The sequence below is a fragment of the Nyctereutes procyonoides genome, unplaced genomic scaffold, assembly GCF_905146905.1.
Source record: "Nyctereutes procyonoides isolate TBG_1078 unplaced genomic scaffold, NYPRO_anot_genome, whole genome shotgun sequence".
Classification (NCBI taxonomy): domain Eukaryota; kingdom Metazoa; phylum Chordata; class Mammalia; order Carnivora; family Canidae; genus Nyctereutes; species Nyctereutes procyonoides.
Genome location: NW_026575020.1, coordinates 2,552,313 through 2,574,021, shown reverse-complemented (window position 1 = coordinate 2,574,021; position 21,709 = coordinate 2,552,313). Strand labels below are relative to the sequence as shown.

The 21,709-nt window shown below is 45.2% G+C and overlaps 1 protein-coding gene across 5 annotated transcripts in view; it reads right to left on the bottom strand.

The window, feature by feature from the left end:
• Window positions 1-576: 576 nt before the first annotated feature.
• Window positions 577-21,709, bottom strand: part of LOC129508314 (signal transducer and activator of transcription 5B) — a 71,402-nt gene continuing 50,269 nt past the window's right edge. For 4 of the 5 annotated variants that reach the window (XM_055323286.1, XM_055323273.1, XM_055323279.1 and 1 more), the window contains 16 exons: window positions 21,001-21,090; window positions 19,493-19,667; window positions 17,533-17,663; window positions 17,120-17,271; window positions 16,521-16,676; window positions 15,931-16,110; window positions 15,454-15,541; window positions 15,256-15,378; window positions 14,216-14,308; window positions 10,369-10,575; window positions 9,264-9,358; window positions 9,031-9,161; window positions 7,925-8,095; window positions 4,235-4,286; window positions 3,816-3,923; window positions 577-3,107 (listed from right to left, as the gene is read on the bottom strand). In XM_055323286.1, the coding sequence (XP_055179261.1) occupies window positions 2,981-3,107; window positions 3,816-3,923; window positions 4,235-4,286; window positions 7,925-8,095; window positions 9,031-9,161; window positions 9,264-9,358; window positions 10,369-10,575; window positions 14,216-14,308; window positions 15,256-15,378; window positions 15,454-15,541; window positions 15,931-16,110; window positions 16,521-16,676; window positions 17,120-17,271; window positions 17,533-17,663; window positions 19,493-19,667; window positions 21,001-21,090 (2,079 nt within the window). In that variant the 3' untranslated portion in view covers window positions 577-2,980. Of the gene's footprint in view, window positions 3,108-3,815; window positions 3,924-4,234; window positions 4,287-7,916; window positions 8,096-9,030; window positions 9,162-9,263; window positions 9,359-10,368; window positions 10,576-14,215; window positions 14,309-15,255; window positions 15,379-15,453; window positions 15,542-15,930; window positions 16,111-16,520; window positions 16,677-17,119; window positions 17,272-17,532; window positions 17,664-19,492; window positions 19,668-21,000; window positions 21,091-21,709 lie in introns of those variants that run through there. The other variant, XM_055323292.1, reaches the window with a different exon arrangement.

Here is a 21,709-nt window from a genome sequence, read left to right as displayed (position 1 = left end):
AGAACCACAAATCACTTTATCCAGCCATATCACACCCTCCGTCATCTCCAGCCTCTGCCTGGACTGGTCTCTCTGGAGGAATACCTCTCCTTTCTCAACTCTTTGTTCTTTAGGAGTCAGCTCAAACTAATTGGTGCCCTTCCTCCCTATTCTCTTGTATTTAGTGTTGGCCTCAGGATAACTTTTTTACAGCAGGAGCCAATATCCTATCATGATTGGTTGTATTGCTGGCTTTCCCCAGCTATAATCCTCTTGAGGACAGGACGATTTCTCCTCCCACACACCATACCCAGCATAGGGTGGGCACTTCAAATGTGAAGTTTAAGGATGAGCTTTCTAACAGGAAGAGTGTTTATCAGGTGGCTAGGAGATACAATCATTCTGATTTTTAAACCATCTTATGAATAGGAAGGTCAGAAATGCCCCCTCTGCCTTCAAAGCTGAAGACACTCTTTGAGGCCAGTTCCCAACTAGTCCTGCTTTTCACAGTTCCACTGATGATTTCAAGTATTTCCCTATCAAAGCTACCCTCTCTCTCACCTCCTGATGGGAAAAAAATAAAAACAGAACTCAATATTGTCCCTTCAGAGGAAGCCTTTATTGTAACATAAAATACACAATTTTGTGACTGCCCCAAATTATACACAATACTTTTTTGGTGGCTATAGACTAATCTGCCTCAACACTAAAATATGTATCTGAAATAATTTCACAAAGTTTTAAAAAGAAAAATTATAAAAAGTATACTTCCACTTTAAGTTATATTCACTTTTAGTCTCCCCAACCCCCTACAAAACCCTGCACATACCACACATTGAAATGTTTTGATGACGTGTGTGTGTGTGTGTGTGTGTGTGTGAGCAAGTGAGAGGCAGAGGTGGTCAAGACTTGTCACTGCCTCTTTTGTGGTTTGCAGGAGCAGGGAGAAAAGAGAAAATACAATGCAGATAGTGAGCACACCTTTCGGTCAAAGATCTCTCCCATCTATAGGCACAGCCTAAGGAAAGCTGAGGACAGCTCAGCAACTGTACCAGCACGGAACACCTGTGCTCCGGGCAGCCACACTTGCTAGTCCCAGCACCCCCAGTGCCAACAGCACTCCCTGGGGCTGGGTGTGCTACCAGTCTGGAAGCGAGTCAGTCCCTGCCCCATGCGGCCGGGCGGCAGGGCTGCTGGAACTCCGGGCTTCAGAGGTGAGTGTCGGTGAAGCCTGAGTGACAGGCAGGTAAGGGCTCTTTAAGACTGGGTCCCAGAGCAGTCAGGCTTCCTTTCCCCTTTTCCCCAACACTCTCAGCCTCACGGTTGGAATTTTAATTAAATCTTGGGTGTGTAAAGGGCTTAGCCGCATCATGTGTCAATGCTGGTGTCATGGAGGGGTCGGCCTGCTCCTCAGAGGCACAGAGCTTCTACTGCCTGGCATAGAAAAATAAATCAGTGTATGAAACCAAGCCAGGACAAACAGCAGCTTTTAAAAAGTCATCTTCCAATAAATAATTTACTACAGAGGAATATTTTCCTTTAACATCAAAACACTGATAAATTCAGAAGTCATTTTTGTAAAAAAAATATGTTTATTTACTCACATGTATAAAAATAAGGTTTTTAGGGCCATTCCTTCTTTTGGAGAGGGGGGCCAGGGGTGAGTGACCTTGTAGGCCTACCCCAAAAGCTACATCTGCTTTCCCCTCTTCCCACCTGACTGCCATAGCCCATTCCTTCCATTTGATGTAAAACTACGGAAGAAACTGTGTACAACGTTGTACTGAAGCTGTTTTGTTTTTGCAGCTTACCAAACTTCCTAGGAAATCCACTGACTGCATTTCCCAAATTACCAACGCGCGACACCCAGCAGCCCGTACCAAGTGGGCAACAGCGCAGAACACACCGGCCCCAGGTTCAGGCTGCATTCCTACCACCCCCTCCCCAAGACAGCCTGTGTGAACAGTGAAGGGAAACGAGGTGACCTGGGTACGAATGCCACAGAACCCGCCACAGGTCAAAAGAACTGTGATGTCAGATGAGGGTGGGAAGAGGAAAACAAGAAGTCCCAATTTAGAAACATAACACCACCATGTGCAAACAGCCATTATCAATAAGCCTTGGGGTAGCTGCACTTGGGTGGAAGGACGGGCAGACCGGGGATGGCGGGGGGCAGCTGCTCTGGGTAGCAAGCCGACTTTCCTTCCACTCTGGCCACGACACAAAGGACATCAACACTGTAAGCTGCGGTTATGTGACCCTCTTTCCCCTGGTTCATCAAATGTGTCTGTGCGTGTATACAAACACAGGACTGAGTGGCAATTTCACAGAGGGGAAGGAAGGAGGGCAAGGGAGAGAACATGTAGATGGGCTATAAGCATTATTTAAAAAGCCACTACCCATCAGACAACCCATGACTTCCCTTGTCCCAACAATCATGGTGTGTTTCCCCTTTGCCCATCCCTACTCAGGAAAACAGGGGTGGGGGACAGGGAAAGACGGGCGGGAGGCTTTCTTTTTCAAAAGGCAGTTTCTACATTTCAAAGGAAAGCAGAGACAATCATGGTTATATATCAATTGCTTGGCAGACACAGTGACAAATCTCACCGGAGAAGAGGTGCTTTCTCCTCCCTTTGTCCTTCTCTTACTCCAACAGACACATGGCTAAGTTCCAGGGTTCACAGAACTATTGCCTTTTTGCACAAGGTTAAAACAACCACAGCCTCTGTTTGTGGCCCCAATGCTGCAACTACACTCTGCACAGCAAGGGGGAGAAACAGCCCAACGTGCAAACTCACGCACGCACGCGCACATACACTCACACATTCGCACACACTCCCTTCACTGGTGCCACCATGCACAGAAACACTAAAGTCACAACTAGTATTAACACTTCACATTATGAGTATTGTTTCCAAAGAGACGCGATTCATGGAATTAAAACATCCACAAGAGTAACTCCTCTGGCGAGGACAGAAAAGCTGCAGGTGGAGATGCGGGGTCACGACTGTGCGTGAGGGATCCACTGACTGTCCATAGGTCGGCCTAAGAGCTCCTCCACACGCCGTGCCACATCCATCGTGTCGTCCAGATCAAACTCCCCATCGTTGTCAAGGACAGGGTCAGGGCTTGGAAGAAAAAGAAAAAATGAAGGGAAGGGAAAGGTTGTCAGACCTAATAATAAGTAGCAGAGACCAACTGAAGCCCCAAACCCTACCAAGTGAACGGCCCAAGGCTGCCTACACCCTTAGCCTAGGCTTCATGGGAAAAGATACTCATGATTTAAACAGTGGAGAGTAGAATCCTCTCTTGCTAGGGGATCCCTGGGTGGCTCAGTGGTTTAGCGCCTGCCTTTGGTCCAGGGCGTGTGATCCTGGGGTCCCAGGATCGAGTCCCACATCGGGTTCCCTGCATGGAGCCTGCTTGTCTCTCTGCCTCTCTCTCTCTCTCTCTGTGTCTCTCATGAATGAATAGATAAAATCTTAAAAAAAAAAAAAAAAGAATCCTCTATCTGGATAGAGACTCAAACTAGCATACCCACCCCAGCTCCCCCTTACCCTGGCTGTCCACATATCTAAAGCCCATCTGGTCCTTATACAGAGCAAGAAAAATCTCCACTTTGGGAAAGGGGAGATGACATTTGCCCAAATCCACTCTAAACTCTCAATATCTTCTGGTTGAATCTTTCTCCTACCTGGGTATATGCCAGAGCCCAGCCTGGGTGGTCTTAGACCTACAGGAGCTCTGGGTCCCTTTGCCCACCAGCCCTCTGGGGGCCCAGCCTGAGGCCAGGCGCCCAGGTCCTCCCCGAGAAGCCCCGTGAGAACACAACCTACTTCTGTGGGTACATGTTATAATGAGCCTGGGGGCACACAGCCGGGGAGGGGGCCTGGTCCATGTAGGTGGCGCTGGCCCCAGCAGAATCTGTAGACGCGCTCACAAACCTGCAGGAGAAACGAGGCAGAGCCTCAGCGGCCTCACGGAAGCAGCTGACCTGGGGAGGGCTCAGGGGGTGTGGAAGGACAAAGTGCCCACTGTGCCTGGGACTCCAGAAGTGGGCCTGGGGCCCTGGGTACTGGTCCCATTGACACTAAGCCCAGTTCCCTCTCCAGGGGGAAACTGAGCCAGGTTTCAGGGGGAAGGGAGGGCTGGGCCACGCAGGGCCTGTGAGCGGGAGGGGCAGTGGTGAGGGCTGAGGGGTGCTGAGGGGAAGAGAGAGGCAGTGGGAGGCCAGAGCTGGACCCTGGGTACTTACTCAGGGACCACCTGCTTGATCTGTGGCTTCACGTATCCGTCTACTGCTTTAGCTGCCAAGAGGGGGCGACAGTGATGAGAACCGAAGTTCTCAGTGAAATAAAAATGCAATCTCTCTTAAAAATCACAGTTTTCAGGATAGGACACAACCACCTAATTCTATCTTAGGATCTGATACAAGCACTTAATATTTTAATGTTAGTTGGACCTGGTCTAGGGGAAGCCTCAATACTAAAACTGCAAGTTAAGTTACCTTCCGAGTTGGCTTGAGTGTGTTAATAAATTCTTCAAGCCACAGAAAATATATACTTCAGTACAAATCTAAACCAAGCATTAATTGTACATTAAGTATAAAAAGAAAAAAATATCTCAAAAGCTTAAAGTTACAGATGCAGCAGAGTGACAGGATTTGCTTTGTATCCCAGGGAATAAAATTAGAAGGAGATAAGAAGAGGACAAATTTTCAACTACAGAAAGAAGAATGCTGTCATAATTAGAACTGCCCACAAAATTAACGGGCTGTCTCGGGAAGAACTGATTTCCTGATCACTGGAGACCTTCAAGTGGGAGGGGTACAAACACTTGTTGCACCAAGAAAACAAAGAGAGGAATGAATTTGACTGGATGGTCTCTGGAATCACTGTTGCTTGTCTATGTGAGTATGGTCAAGAGGATAAAGAGGTTTTTTTTTTTTTTTTTTTTTAATGATTGAGAACTTTATTTTCTATTTTGAACAATAGGAAAAAAAACCCTGTAAAATCCTGAGAATTTGATTCAATGTTCAATCTTCAAGTAACTAACTCTAATATAAGTGCTTTAAGGGGCACCTGGGTGGCTCAGTCAGCTGGGCATCTGCCTTAGGTCTGGGTCATGATCCCGGGGTGCTGGGATCGGGCTCCCTGCTTGATGGGGAGCCTGCTTCTCCTTTCCTTTGCTGCTCCCCCTGTTTGTGCTTTCTCTCTTTCGCTCTCTCTCAAGTAAATAAATAAATCTTAAAAAGAAGGAAAATGCTCATAAATACAAGTGCTTTAATTTTATACTCACAAAATTAATTACATTATACTATAATAAGTTTTGTTAGGGCTTTTCTGTGTGTGCATCAGAGAGTATAAACTTTCCTCTAATTCTTTTGTCCAGGGATGCCTGGGTGGCTCAGCGGTTTAGCGTCTGCCTTCGGCCCTGGGTGTGATCCTTGAGACCCGGGATCGAGTCCCACATCGGGCTCCCTGCGTGGAGCCTGCTTCTCCCTCTCCCTGTGTCTCCGCCTCTCTCTCTGTGTGTCTCTCATGAATTAATAAAATATTTTTTTAAAAAATAATTCTTCTGTCCAACAGAAACTCTACTTTTAGATGACCATTAAATTGTAGTGGTCTTTCCCATCACAAGTAGGCTTGTATCCCTGTGGTGAATGTGGAAGGCAATGATTTCAGGGAAGTTAACATCTAATTATGTATTCCATACCCTTTGGCAATTAGGAAATTTTTTTTTTAAAGATCTTATTTATTTATTCATGAGACACACAGAGAGAGAGAGGCAGAGACACCAGCAGAAGCAGAAGCAGGCCCCCATGCAGGGAGCCCCACATGGGACTCAATCCTGGGTCTCCAGGATCACGCCTGGGCTGAAGGCAGTGCTAAACTACGAAATGTTAAAAGTGCTTGATTGATAGACCCTACAATGATGTTCAGAGGGAGGATTTACAACCTATATTGGTAACCAAGTCCAAGACAGTGAAATGCTACACAGTTTACAAGTTGCTTCTTATCCTAACCAGCTTCTTCTAAGGCTTCAAATGTCAGGAACTACTTTTTTATAATACTGCATGCTTTTTGTGCTTCACAGTTTATAAAGAATTTTATGAAAAAAAAAAAAGAATTTTATGGATTGGCAGAAAAAGATAAAAACCAAAGAAATGCTGTAAAAAATAGGATTTAAAAATCTAGATTAGCTGTGCTATCAAGAAACCATGATAGGTTTAATCCAAATTACCACATAAATCTAGGGGCGCCTGGGTGGCTGAGTCAGTTAAGTGTCCAACTCTTGATTTCAGCTCAGGTCATAGTCTCAGGGTTGTGGGATTGAGCCTGTGTGGGGCTCTGTGGGTATCTGCTTCTCCTTCTCCCTCTGCCCCCCAACTTATGCTCTCTTTCTCTCAAATAATAAAATCTAAAAAAAAAAAAAGTATATATACTCTTCGACATGAATTCTACTTTAGGAGTCTATCCTAGGGAAATAGTTGACTAAGATGTATGCACCAGGTTATCTCAGTATATTTATTTATTTATATATTTTTTAAGTAAGCTCTACCCCCAACATGGGGCTTGAACTCTTGATCTTGAGATCAAGAGTCATATGCTCTAATGAATGAGCCAGTCAGGTACCCTAGGTTATCTCGATATTAATTCATGACAGAAAACTGTCAATAACTTAAATTGTAAATCTTTCAAAATAACTGACATTGAATCACTATATAGTGAATCCTATGCAATCATTAAAGCAATGTTGTACGATTATATTTACAGACCTGCTAACTCTGCCTATGGTATATTTTTAAGTGGGAGAAAAAAAATCAGACCACAAAAGATGATATATGGTGTGACCCAAAACATTTACTGGACTCCAAGCCTGACACAGTCTGGCCCCTCTATTGCTCTGGCCTCACCTCCTACACTCTTCTTTCTGGCTCATTAGCTCTATCTCCTGGGTCCTCATGGAGTTTTTCAAACACACCAACCTCACTCCCACATCAGGGTTTTTGTACTTCTTTCAACCGAGAAGTTTTTTTGTCAAGATCTTTGTGTGGCTAGCTTGCTCACTTCATTCAGCTCTGTGCTGACAGCACCTCCTCGGGGAGACCTTGCCTGACCACCGCTTATCTAGTGAAATGTCACCCCCCATCCTTCTCCCTGTCCCACATCTAACCCTTTACCAAGCTTTCTTGTCTTCATAGCATCCATCACTAAATAAATATATTTGTTTGTTGCCCTCCTTCCTCTACTAGATTGTCATCTCTACACAGGAAGTACCTAACAGGCATCTGGTGACTGATGTAATGCAGAATACACGTCTACCTTGATGGGAACAATATTCACTAAATTTTTTACAGTGGTTAATCTCTAGGTGAGAGATGTTATGTCGTATCTGTTTTCTTTGCCATACTTTTCTGGAAATTTTACAATTAACACAGAATACCTTTATGCTTAGAAAACAATAAAACCATCTCTGTTTTGAAAAACAATTTTTATCTTTCTAATTTTGTTTGATTTAAGCTTAGCAACAGGGCAGCCCAGGTGGCTCAGCAGTTTGGCGCTGCCTTCAGCCCAGGGCATGATCCTGGAGACCTGGGATCAAGTCCCGCATCGGGCTCCCTGCATGGAGGCTGCTTCTCCCTCTGCCTGTGTCTCTGCCTCTCTCTCTCTCTCCTCTCTGTGTATTCTCATGAACAAATAAATAAAATCTTTAAAAAAAAAAAAGCTTAGCAACAAATATTATCTATATGACTGAAAAATATAGTCCAGGATTTACAATTGCCCTGAATAATGCTTGAATACCAATAACTAAATACTAATTATGTAGGTTTTCATGCAAGACAGGCAGACACACACACACACACACACACACACAAAAAAAAAAAAAACTAAAAGAAAACTAAAATCACAACAAAATCAAATCAGAATGCGAACATTGTTACCAGTGGCAGGCTCGCATGGGACTGGTGTGTAATATTTGGAGTACACTTCGTCTTTTGGCCGATCAGGAAACACATAGATAAGATAATTCAGGTCTCCCAAGCGGTCAGCCAGGGACCGGATGGAGAAGTCTCTGGTGGTAAAAGGCATCAGGTTCCAAAACATTCTTTCCTCTAGAACAATAAACAGAACAATCATATTCTAAGCATGATTTCTGAACAGGATATCTTAAAACCCAAATATGCTACAAACCAAAGCTCTGTGTTATGAGTTATTACTGTCCCCCATAAAGAGCTCCATTTAAAAATAACCACAAGTGGTAGGGTACCTGGGTGGCTCAGTCAAATTTCTGACTCTTGATTTCAGCTCAGGTTATAAGCTCAGGGTTGTGGTAGTGAGCCTCAGTGATGGGCTCCAAGGTCAGTGGGGAGTCTGCTTGGGGTTCTCTCTCCCTCTCTCCCTCCTCTTTTTTTTTCTCTCTCTCTAATATAAGTGAATAAATCTTAAAAAAAATAAAACCAATAACCACAGGTTGTAGCTCAAGTGATTTATAAAAGCCATGGGGAGATAAGCCGGTAATGCATACAGCACTTCCTTAGAGATCCAATGATATCAGGTAGCTTCAAGTTCAAATGGCTTTTAGTTCCTCTGTAGAAGAAATAGTTCTGATTGACCCCAATCCTTGATCTCTGTACAGAAGTATATGAGACAGAAAGCATGTCCATAGCCAGATAATGCATGAAGCTGTGAAAAATTTAATATATTTTTAAGCTGCAGAAAAACTAATGAGCTACTGTTATCTTACTATGAGGATCAGAGGAAAGAACTGTTCTTGGGTGGAAATAATCAGTGGCCATGCCTTTATGTTGATTAGGATAAAGGAATAATTAAAATAGCCTATTACTTCCACTCTAAGGACTCTAACTTATCCAAGTAATTCACTGAAATAAGCTCACAATCCAGCTGCCTCATTCATGGTGATCCATTTGTGTGCCCTTCATCAGAACTGACCCCATAATTAGTGCTCAATAAGTCATTTGTTTAAGTAATTTCGCAAAAAAAGCAGCTAACTAGAGCCATGATAGGTTTAAAAAAGGGAACAACTCACGAGAATCAAACTTCCAAGCAATGGTGATGCCGCCAATTTCAGAGTCGCTGAATCTCAGCAGGAAAGTCCCATCAGGCTTGTTAATGAGTAGGTCATGGGCCTGTTGCTTGTTCACGAAACCCAAAATAGCCCTAGATCACAAAGGCCAAAGGAGGAGAAGCAGATGTGATGTTTTAGCAGCAGAAAGAAGAGCTTCATACTCTATTGTTGACTTAGGAAATGCCGATTCTCACCCATCATTCCAATGAGGCTTGAGATGCTTTTTTAACACTTCCATCACACCATCGAACCACTGCCAGAACGTGTAATTTCGTCCTGGTAAATTCTCCTGATTGGAGATACGACAGTGAACACAAGAAGGCCAAGTAACACCTCGAATATTGCCTGCATGTACTTAAATTGAAAAAAATTAAATGGAAAACAAACATCCACACTGTCAGAATCATACAATTATACGTGCCTGCCTGAATTTTACCAAATGGTCCTACAGTAAAACAAAAACAAACCACCACGAATACAGAGGAAAAGAAAAGAGGGAGAAAATACAGCAAAGCGATTACCAATACCCAGTGGCCCTCTGCTACAAACACTTTCACTCAGATCTGCGCTCTTCCTTTGCTGTTTTTTTTTTTTTTTAAGATTTTATTTATTTATTCACGAGAGACACAGAGAGAAAGGCAGAGACGTAGGAAGAGGGAGGAAAAGCAGACTTCATGTAGGGAATCCAATGTGGGACTCAATCCCAGGACTCTGGGATCACGCCCTGAGCTGAAGGCAGATGCTCAACCACTGAGCCACCCAGGAATCCCCTTTGCTGTTTTTGAATTAGGGCTTTTAAAACACCTGGGGATGGGGCTGTAAGCAAAGAAACAAAAGTTGGCTTTGAAGTCAAAGATGTGACAGTTCACATCTCAATTACTCAATGCCAGAGGAGAAGTTTCCACCATCAGTATTTCCTTTTGTGGGCTGAGGGTCCCATGGTTAACCTGGCTTTACAGGATTACACAGCAGGGAGCATCAGAGAGTCAATGGGAAAGAACTATAGACTTCTGATCACAAAAGCTTTACTTCTTGTGAGATATGTCATTTGCTTTGCTCTGTTTCCTTTATAAAGGAAAAAAAAATGCACTAACCTTACATACAACCCAGCTTACTTATTCAAAGATCTAATTTTCTACATAAAAAAAGTATGTGCTTATCCATCTATTTAGGAACTTCCTATTGCTTTGGGCACATTTCATTAGAGTCATGAAGAACAAGTGGCCAGGGCAGGAAGACTCCAGAAGGCATCTAGTTTGGAGGGATTGATCTAATGGCAGCTGGCGGTGGGTCCCTTACCCTGTTGAACTGGGACCAGGACACCGACATGCCGTTATAGTCTTCAAGGTGGCTGCTGCTGCTGTTGAACAGTTTCTGTGCCAGGAACACGAGGTTCTCCTTGGTCAGGCCCCGGTTACTCTGCACTTCAGCCTTGAATTTCATGTTGAGCGCCTCACACAGCTGTGGCCACAGCACTTTGTCAGGCACGGCAAATGGCACTCTGCCCTGAGAGGGAGAGAGGCCAGAATCTTATGAGAAAACAGTTGTGTGATTTATTCACTCAACCCACAAAACAAAAACATTGATGGCTCAATGCAGTTACAAACATTTGTCTTGCTAAAGCCTGAGGATAAGTTCTAGCTTTTTTTTTTTGACATATGTGGCTCTGTGAAATTCAGAAGTTTCCATTTTCCCTTCCTCACATATAGTTTAAAAAGTACCCTCAAGCTATCTATGGTGTTCTGTAAAAGAGCTGCTAAATGCACAGTCTCATCCTAATTCTAAGAGCCACAAAAACAAAATGTGACCAAGGTCTGCCTCTTACACTGTAAGCTCAGGAGAACAGAAATCTGAAAGACTAAGTTTTCTAGGTGCAGGCAGAGAGAATTGTGTGTGCACTCATGCATGTGTGTGCACAAGTGTGATCCTTGAATTCCAGCTCAACATGAAAAAATTTCATGTGGAAGAATGGAAACTATGAGTTGGACCACTTGTTATCGAGAAACAGGTTACAATTTGAATTTTTAATAAACTGCTTTTCATTTCATTCAGTCACAATACTTCATTTTTTCATTATTATAATTTTTTTGGACAAGGCAATTGCTTCACATGGTATAAAATTTATTATTTTTAAAACTTTTATTTAAATTCAATTAACATAATGTATTACAAGTTTCAGAGGTAGAGGTCAATGACTCATCAGTCTTATGTAATACCCAGTGCTCATTACATCATGTGCCCTCCTTAATGCCCAACACCCAGTTACTATGTCCCCATTCCCAACTCCCCTCCAGCGACTCTCATTTTGTTTCCTATGATTAAGAGTCTCTTATGGTTTGTCTCCCTCTCTGATTTCATCTTGTTTTACCTTTTCCTCTCTTCCCCTATGATCTCCATTTTGTTTTTCATTTTAAAGATCTTATTTATTTATTCATGAGAGACAGAGAGACACAGAGAGAGAGACAGAGAGAGAGACACACACACACAGACAGAGGGAGAAGCAGGGTCCATGAGGGAGCCTGACCTGGGATTCGATCCCAGGTCTCCAGGATCACGCCCCGGGCTGAAGGCGGTGCTAAACCGCTAAGCCACTGGGGCTGCCCAGGCCTCCATTTTGTTTCTTAAATTCCACATATGAGTGAGAGCATATAATAATTGTCTTTCTGGTTGACCTATTTCACTTTGCATAATACCCTCTAGTTCCATCCACATTGTTATAAATGGCAAGATTTCTCTTTCTTTTTGATGGCTGAGTAGTAGTCCATTATATATATACCACATCTTTTTTATCCATTCATCTGTTAATGGACATCTCAGCTCGTTCCCTAGTTTGGTTATTGTGGACATTGCTGCTATAAACGCTGGGGTGCAGAGGTCCCTTTGGATCACTACATTTGTGTCTTTTGAGTAAATACTCAGTAATGCAATATACATGATATAAAATGTAAAAGGCATGGAAGGGTGTACGGTGAAGTCTTTTTCTTTTTCTCTTTATGTCTTTTTCTCTCTCTTTTCTTTTCTTTTTCTTTCTCTCTCTCTCTTTCTTTCTTTCTATTCATGAGAGACTGAGACACACACAGAGAAAAAGGCAGAGACATAGGCAAAGGGAGAAGCAGGTTCCCTGTGGGGAGCCGGATGTGGGACTTGATCCCAGGACCCCAGGATCACAACCTGAATGAAAGGCAGACACTCAACCACGGAGCCACCCAGGCATCCTGGTGAAGTCACTTTCTTAACCTTGTGTCCCAGCAGCCCCATATGTCCCAGCAGTATGTAATCTGGTTTAGTGTGTATGCCTCTAAAGATATTCTATGCATGCCAGGAAATATATGTAACTTTTCCTTTTTAAAAATATAAATGGGGGTGTGCCTGGGTGGCTCTCTTGGTTAGGTGCCCAACTCTTGATTTCAGCTTAAGTCATGATCTCAGGGTGGTGAGATCAAGCCCTGCATCAAACTCTATGCTCAGTGGAGAGTCTGCTTGAGAATCTCTCTTTTTTACTCCTCCTTCTGCCCCTACCCCTGCTCGCACAGTTCTCTCTAAATAAGTAAATACCAAAAAAAAAAAAGTACACACACACACATATATATAAATGGTAGCATAAAATCTACATGTTCTACATCTCCCTTTTTTCACTGAATACTATACCTACAAGACCTTATATCAGCACATAAACACATGTTCTTTTGTGGCTGCTAAATACGTCACAGAATGGAAGAACAGTACTATAGTTAGCCAGGCCCCCATAGGTGGACACCTGGGTATCAGCCTAGTGACCTTTAGCTATTACAAAAAATTCTGCAGTGCAGTTATACATTTGACACAGATGGAATATATCTGTAGAATATATTCCCATAAGCATGTATTTATTTTAAAGGAGCATAAAATGTACACTTGTCATTAACACAACTTAAAATGTTAAAAATGCTTATTTATTCAGGCATTGCCTAAATTTAGGCAATTTATTTAGCAAGACCATGTTGCAAGAGCTGCCAAAGTTACATGAGGAATGAGCTCAGTGGACAGACAGGGAAGGGAATGAGAGGAAAGGCAGCAATTCTATCCAGGAGGCTTATCAGGACATGCTGCAGGCAGATAGTTTTAAGAGAAGCCTCAAACTCGGGATCTATAGAGTGGCTATGGTAGATTTTCTGCTAAAAATCTCACCTTTGCAGCAAAAATATTGTTCTGTAAAGAGGACTGTTGAGAGAACTCAGTGAGACTCTTCACGTTAGAGTCATGTTAGAGAAGGACATACTTTTATATCCTGAATACCAATTGTAACCTTTTATCATGCTTTAATGGACTACTTGCTCCTGGAAATGTGTAACCCCTGAACTCTTCCATTTTTTTTTTTAGAACTCTTCCTGAAAATGTTTTGAAAATGCTCAAGTGCATAGTAGTGATATTCTGATAGTATTTGATGAATAAATCCACAAAATCATGTTTATTCCCTTAGTATCTCATTCTTCATGAGAGACTTGGCATGAATCAAGAACCTAAAATTTGGAAAAGACATTAAATGGCACCCTCGTTTATTGTCCAGATGTCAAGAAGTAACTGCTAAACTATAAGTAGCGTCCTGAGAGGTCTACCATCTAGAAGGAACTTGGGAGTCCCAAATTCCATTCATGGTCTCACACAAGGATTCAAAAGAATATTCACTAAACATTGACTATGTGACAAGCGTTTCAGATTTTGTATGTTACCTAATTTCATTTATTATTTTTTTTAAGTAAACTCTATGCCCAACATGGGACTTGAGCTTACGATGCTGAGATCAAGACTTGCACGCTCCACTGACTGAGCCAACCAGGTGCCCCTGCATGTTACTTAATTTCTTCTTCCTAACAGTGCTATGGAGCACTATTATCCCTGTAGTGCAGAAACTTAAGGGAAACTTTAGGCTCAAAGAGGGAAAGTGAATTCCCTGTGATCACAATGTGAGCAAACGGTGGGTTGTGAGTTTAAGCCTTGGCATGACTCCAAGGCCATACTCTTTCCATTCTTCACATATTCTCCACTCTGTCTTCTACCACAGAAAACTACACTTTTTTCTATGCTTTTCTGGGGGAGAACACACAAAAGAGATTAATGACACCAGCATCAAGATCTTGACACCCGCAGGCCCAGGGAATTCACTCACAGGCTCTGCAAAAGCATTGTCCCAGAGAACGGTGGCTGTTGCATTATTATCCTGGCTGCCATGGACGATCACCACAACCGGGAGGGACAGGGTCTAGAAAGACAAAACAGAAGGGCTGAGTGCCAAGAGCGACACTTTCCTCTCTTGCTCTTCTTTTCATCATGACACATTCATTCTCTCCTCAAGTTTCAGTAAATGTCACCCCTGAATACAGAAACTGAATAGCTCAAGGAATCACAGGTGAATTAGAAATTTTACTTTATTTTATTTTTTTAAGATTTTATTTATTTATTCATGACAGACAGAGAGAGAGAGGGGCAGAGACACAGGCAGAGGGAGAAGCAGGCTCCATGCAGGGAGTCCGATGCAGGACTCGATCCTGGGTCTCTAGGATCATGTCCTGGGCTGAAGGCGGCGCTAAACAGCTGAGCCACCAGGGCTGCCCAATTTTAGATATTTAAAAGAGATGTTACTTAGATTTTTCTGAAGGGTGCAGGAAATTTCTCAAATGGAGAACAGGAGAAAAGAAAATGAGTATGTATGGAGACATTTTTAGGGAAAAAGAGCTAGTAACAAGTGTCTAAAACTTACTATAACTGTTACTCAAATTCATCCAAAGTGATGTTTCTCTTGATTCATTCCTACCTGTATCTCCAGCTATTTCAATTTGCTATTGCTTGTTATTGTAGATCTTTCTTTTTTTTTTTTTTAAAGATTTTATTTATGTATTCTTGAGAGACACAGAGAGAGGGGCAGACACAGGCAGAGGGAGAAGCAGGCAAGGAGCCCGATGTTGGGACTCGATTCCAGGACCCCAGGATCACAACCCAAGCTGAAGGCAGATGCTCAACCACTGAGCCACCTAGGCATCCCTATTATTATAGATTTCAAGGGAATCTAGGAGATGCAATTTCAAGGATGCGGATTCCCCACTTTCTGCTCACTGACAGTTAAGATGCTATGTGATCGAAACAATTATTTTGTGATACAAAATACATACACACACACACCAACTCAGAGGAAGGAAGGCTTTAATTTACCTTGACTTGAAAAACCAGCTCATTTCCACCAACACTGAACTGTGATTCAAACAGGATTGTAAATTTTTCTTCTGTTACTGACTCTGCTCCACGACGATCAGACCTCTTAATTCGTTTCAGGGACTGCAAAGGAGACAAAAAGGTTAGAGCCCTCCAACCACTAGGGAAAATTTGTTCTTTTTCTTATCCCATCCTCACCATGTTTCTGAAGTGCGCGCTGAGAGTGCCCGTGGCTTGATGATACTCCATCACACAGCAGTTGTTCAGGATCTCTCCACTGTAGTCACTGCAGAGAAAGACTCGACTCTAAACCCACACAGTGTCTCAGTAAATATGGGGTAGAAAATATTTGGGGGGGGGGATCCAATAAAGAAAGTTGTAAAAACTGATGTCATTTAGAGGAAATGTTAGCAGCATAAAATACTAAGAAATAACATGTTAACATAAAAGAAATTTTCTTGGATGTATTCCTACTAAAGGAATGAAAATCATGTGTTTTTGCAACAGAAGAAAGGCCTTAAATTCTTTCTCTGAGAGCTAGAGGAGGCCAGAAGGGCTAATGGAGCTCCTACTATGAATGGCAGTGTCCAAAGTTCTGGCCAGGAGGCGGGAGCACTTTGCTTCTGTTGTAAGGACTGGAGGAAAGAGGCAGACGTGAGGGGAGGGTGCACGTACTTGCGAGTGTTCTCGTTCTTGAGCAGCGACTTGGCCTGCTGCTCGCTGATGATGGTGGCCTTCACCTGGGGGGGGTTCATGTGTACGTTCAGCTTCCCACCCACCAGCAGACGCACTGTCGCTGCAAACTTGGTCTGGGTCTTCAGGACCTGAGGGGGCTGCTTCTCAATAATGAATGTGCTGCAAGGACACAAGGGACCAGACTAGACATGATGCTGGCTCAGGAGACGGGGCCTAGTTCCCCTTGTGGGGAGGCTACTGGGGTTCGGCAGGTAAAGGAAGAGCCCATGGCATAGCTCCTGTTCCCAGAGAGGCCACTGAGAAGTCAGAGGAGATGGTGGGCCGGGGGAGGGGGGCAGTGAAATGTGAAATGACTCAGCAGCTGGCACAGGCTGGCGGGGGGTGGGGGGAGTCCACGTAGCGCCCACAACAGAAACCAAGCAGCCATTGCAACTGAGGACAGAGGGTTTTGGGACCCGGGCAAGAGACAAGGACTCAGAGAGGAGCTGCCCCCCAACCCCAGGGGGCAAAGCACCTGCCTCCCCCAAGGCAACCACCCGGGGCTGGGCATGGCCAGAGGCAGCAATCACCTGGTCACCAGGGCTGAGATGATGTCTGTGATGGTGGCATTGACCTCGGCCAGCATCTCCTCCACTGGGCCGGGGATGGGCAGCTGCTGGCAGAGGTGCTCAGCTCTGCGGATCTGCTGCCGGTTCTGCCAGATGATCTCGGCCAACTTCTCACACCTGCACGGGGGCCCCAGGCCACCGGGAGGGCAACAGAGTCACCCCATCGCCCGGGCTCCAGGCCCCAAGTCCCAGCTCCAGCCTCACCAGGGAAGGCTCTGCACCTAAGCTCCCGCCCCTGTTCACAGAGCAGAGCAGAGCAGAGCGCCCTGCCTCTCAGGAACACACAGAACCATGTGGGAGCAGCAACTCCAAACTGAGTCCACTCAACCTGAGTGTTGCTCCGCACACCCAGCCCTGCCCTCCTGCCCCCTCCCTAGCACAGTGACTCCCTTCCTGGGCAGGTGGCACAAGATGGAGGCCCCAAAGTCGCTATCAGAAACCAGAACCCCTAGTGAACGAAGCCTTGCCACGGGGCGGAGCGAGCTGGCTGCTCAAGGAAATGCAGGAGGCAGAATGAGCAGCTGGTAGCACCATTCCTGTCCCGGGCCATCCCCCATTACCAGGACTGTAGCACGTCCAGGCTGCCCTCGGGGGGCCCTCCGTTCCCTGCCAGCTGCTGCCGCCGCTTCCACTGGATCAGTTCATCATCCAGGATGATGGTCTGCTGCTTCCGCAGCAGCTGCAGGGTCTTCTGGTGCTTCTCGGCCAGCTCCTGAAGGGAGGTTGGGGACAGCAGGCCCTCCTGGGCTCCCAGACAACAACCCTGCAGGCCTCACTCGGGAGGCACAGGCCTTCCCCTCTCCCAGACCTGCTCTGCCTCAAGTGCCCCCCACAGGAAAGAAGGATCTGGCCTCCAGCTCTCTCGGGTCCTGCTCTCTTCCTGGCCTTAGCCCTCCTTCAGGTTTCACGGGTAGCTCAGGATGCGGACTGCAAAGCTTGGGAGGAGAGGAGAGAGGACGCAGATCCCACTTACCACGCGGTACTGCTGCAGCGTCTGGGCCTCACGCTGCAGCCAGGCCTCCAGGGACACTTGCTTCTGCTGGAGGGCCGTCTCCCGGCTCAGGCGCTCCTGGGGATTCAGCTGCGCCAGCTGGGAAAACTGAGCTACAGGAGGGGACAGGACACCCATGACCATCATCTCCCAGCTTCCTGCAGGAAGCCCCGTGCAACACACACACCTGTTCTGGAGGAAATACCCTCGAGGGTCTGCCTGACATCTGACCAATGGAACCTGGGCTCCTAGCGGCCAGGGGGGCCAGACCTGACTCTGGTCCCTGGCCTCTCCACTCTGATCTCCCCTTTAGGGAGTGTGCAGCCAGAAGGAAGCCTGAGGGCACAGCGAGGAGGATCCTGCCTTGAGGCCTCCACTCCCACCTCAGTCTACACAGCTGCCTGCCACACAGGGGTCTAGCATGGAGCCTCGCTGCCTGGTTCGCCCTGTGCCCTCACCATTTACTACTAACTGGGTGAACTGGGGCAAATCATTTCACTCTTCGGTGCCTCTGTCTGTCCCTGTGCAAAATGGGAGAATCTCGGCCCCTGCCTCAGTGGGTCGCTGAGGATTACAGAAGTGATGATGCACAAAAGGCTCAAGGAACTGCCCAGCACAACATGGATGATGTAGGTGAGTTAGTCCTGGCTGGTTATAGTGACTTACAGAGCAGGTTTAAAGGGTGACAGAGCCCAGTGGCGGCTTGGTCCCACCCCTGTCACAGGGCAGAGCCTCCTCAGGGAAGCCCCAGCCCTGCTGGCCTGGGTTCCACCCCTGGAGCACAGCAGCCTTTCCTAGGGAAGAGGTGTTTCTCTAGGGGCTGGGAGGGGCCTAACATGTTTGTTTGTTTGTCCAGGTTGGGTTACTGTGAACTCAGCTGAACAACCAGAAGGAGATGGAGAGGCATGGAGAGGGCCAGAGAGAAGGCGAGAGAGAATGTCCAGAGCCCACTGGCCACACAGAAGCAGCAAGATTCTCTCAGGAGAGGGAGGCAGGTTCTCTCCAAACTAGTGTTGGGACTCACCCATGGCAGCAGCAATAGGGAGTCAGGGAAGCCTCCTTACCCTTTTACCAAAAATCTATTACGAAATACTTAAGACCCAGGGAAGGAAGAAGGAATGATGCAAGGAACACCTGTGTATCAATAACCCAGCTTAAGAAACCATACATTTCCACGGTAAAATCACACCTACACATCCTTCCCTGCTTGCAAACCCATCCTTGCCTCTAAAGGTAACCCCTATCCTTTTTTTTTTTTTTTTTTTTTTTTGGTAACCCCTATCCTAAATGCTGGGATTATGATGCCCTGCTGATTCTCAGCTGGGCATGTCTGCAGGGAGAGGGAAATAAATTAAAGTCATCCTGTCAAATTCTTACAAGGTCAACAGGGGGCACTGGTGGAGCTCCACAGCCTTGAGACTGAAGTTTTCAGTACCCAATTACCTAAAGTATTTACACAGGAAGGGGAGCTTTCTTTATAAGAGCTAAGAAAGGTGCATGTATTATCATGCACTGCGCCTGGACAGCCTCTTTGAATCACTGCACAAACAGCACTGAATGTCATTACAAACACAACTCTTAGCCCTTCTACTTCCCTAATCAGAGAATTTAACATTTTAGTGAAGCAGCATTTATGAAACACCAATAATATACAAATGTTTTTTACTAGACTTGGAACTTCTTCCCACAGGAGGAAATGCTTTCTCCAGTAGATCAGGAGCTCCGAGTGTGACTGAGTGAGACCCACACTCCCCTACGGCAAGCCTGTGTCCTCTCCCTTTCCTAAGCCTCCTCCTCCCTGCTCCAACCCTTAGTGCAAATGGTTCCGGCCACTCCAGAGAAAGGGAAGTGTCTCTGAATGGAAATCTGATTCTCTTCCAACCTGACCTGAATTTCCTTCTAGCCCTCATGACACACACTGTCCAGGCTGCACGGGCCTCACCCTGGATCCTCAAGCTCTCCTGATACTGGATGATGAAGTACTCTTGAGTCTGCTGCAGCTTCTTCAGTTCATTCTCTGTGTCCTGTGTGACCAGTCTCAACTCCTCAAATGTCTGGTTGATCTGGAGGTGTTTCTGGGACATGGTATCAGCAAGACTTCCAACTGGAGAAGTGCCCTGGAGACAGATTGAGGGGAGTGCAGGCCACAGTGAACTGGGAAGTGAGGATAGAAGAAACCTCAGGTCTTAATCTGAAGGAAAAGCTGAGGCTAGCACCTATAATCTGGCTGAATTCCCCAAAAGTGAAATTTTGAGTCAAAGGAACTGCAAACATCATCTGTGAGAACTGCTGCTGAGGAAGGAAGAAAGGAGGGAAAACAGGTGACATGGCCAATTGTGACATCTTCATAAACCATAGTGGAAATTTCTGTCGCAGTCCAGCCTCCACCAGAGTCACCCAAACCTATACCACTGAATTTGTTCCAGAGAGACTAGAACTCAACGCATCCAGGAGTTACCTGGGTTTTCCTACAAATGATGATGACCCCTCATTCCACATCCATTCACTGATCCAATGTCTTGGACTATGTGAGATGCTGGGGACCCAAGTGAAGAACAAGGTTGTGTGAACACACATCATATGTGTCCTCACTCAAGATCTTCTTGTAACTGAAGGAAGTAGCTGAACCTCTCATAGACAGCATCAGGGAGACCACAAAATGAAGTTACAGGGGAGGCATCAACAAGGCTTTTATGGATCTAGCCATTTAAGTGACCTGGTCTCAGTCATTCTCTCAACACTTAGCTGAGAGGGGGCTCAGCAGAAACCTTTCTTAAGTATGATTAAGAAATATGAGCATATGGGACGCCTGGGTGGCTCAGTGGTTGAGCATCTGCCTTTGGCTCAGGGTGTGATCCTGGGATCTGGGATCGAGTCCCACATCAGGCTTCCTGCATGGAGCCTGCTTCTTCCTTTGCCTATGTCTCTGCCTCTCTCTGTGTGTCTCTCATGAATAAATTAATAAATCTTTAAAAAAAAAAGAAATATGAACATGCCTTTACTCCAAAACCATTTGTTGGGGGTTAAATTATTTTGCACTATTCATACTGTTTCGTGGTGATAATCTCATCAAGGTTATGGAACAATTAAGATCTGAGAGGGTGCCTACACGGCTACGGCTCAGTTGGTTAAATGTCTGCCTTCGGCTCAAGCCATGATCCCAGGGTCCTGAGACTGAGCACTGCATTGGACTCCTTGCTCTGTGGGGAGTCTGCTTTTCCCTCTCTTGCCTCTCTTCCTCCCTCTCTCTCTCTCAAATAAATAAAATCTTTAAGAAAAAAAAAAGATTAGAGACCAGTCCTCTACTTCTTTTGTGCCTCTTGGGACAGTGCTCTGTTTATAGAGACATCAACAGATACACACTGGGTTATCTTTAAAAATCTGGATCTGTAGAGAGGTGGGCAAGGAAAGATTTCCCAGTTCCTGTCCCCACACCCATGGGACACTCACATTGTTGGCTTCTCGCACCAGCCTCTGTTCATTGTACAGAATATGTCGGATGCAGCGGACCAGCTCCATGGGGCAGCGGTCATATGTGTTCTGAAAGAATCCAATAGCAGACATCATTTTGGTCCATAACATGTAATGGGGCCTAAACCTACCTAAGAGCAGGGTTAAGATTTTATGATGGAGGAGACTTCTGGAAACATGTGGCATAATCATAAGCAATGCTGCTCCTCCAAAAAATGAGAGACAAGAAAAGTACATCATAGGAAAGCCAATTACAATGAGAAAGTAAGATTATTTTATTTCTTGCCTCTTAATTTGCCTAAAGTACTAGGGCATCATTCCTAGAAAAAGTATATATAACTTAAAAAAGACATCAGAGGTGAAAGTGGACACCATCTCGACTGAGTAATCAAAATTACTACCACTGATGCAGGAAACATGGATGGTGTATGTCTCCAGATGTGATATCCTGAGAAGGACACACATCTCTTACTTAGAATTTTGATCAGGAACGTGTAACTTGAATCTAATTAAGGTAGCAACATCACACAAACCTAAAAGGAGGTCCACTTTACCTTTAAAAATAGATGAGCTGAATTATTTTAAAATGTCAATTTAGGGGCGCCTGGCTGACTCAGTTGGTGGAGCTTGTAACTCTTGATGTCGGGGTTGTGAGTTCAAGCCCCACACTGGGCGTAGCGCTTACTTA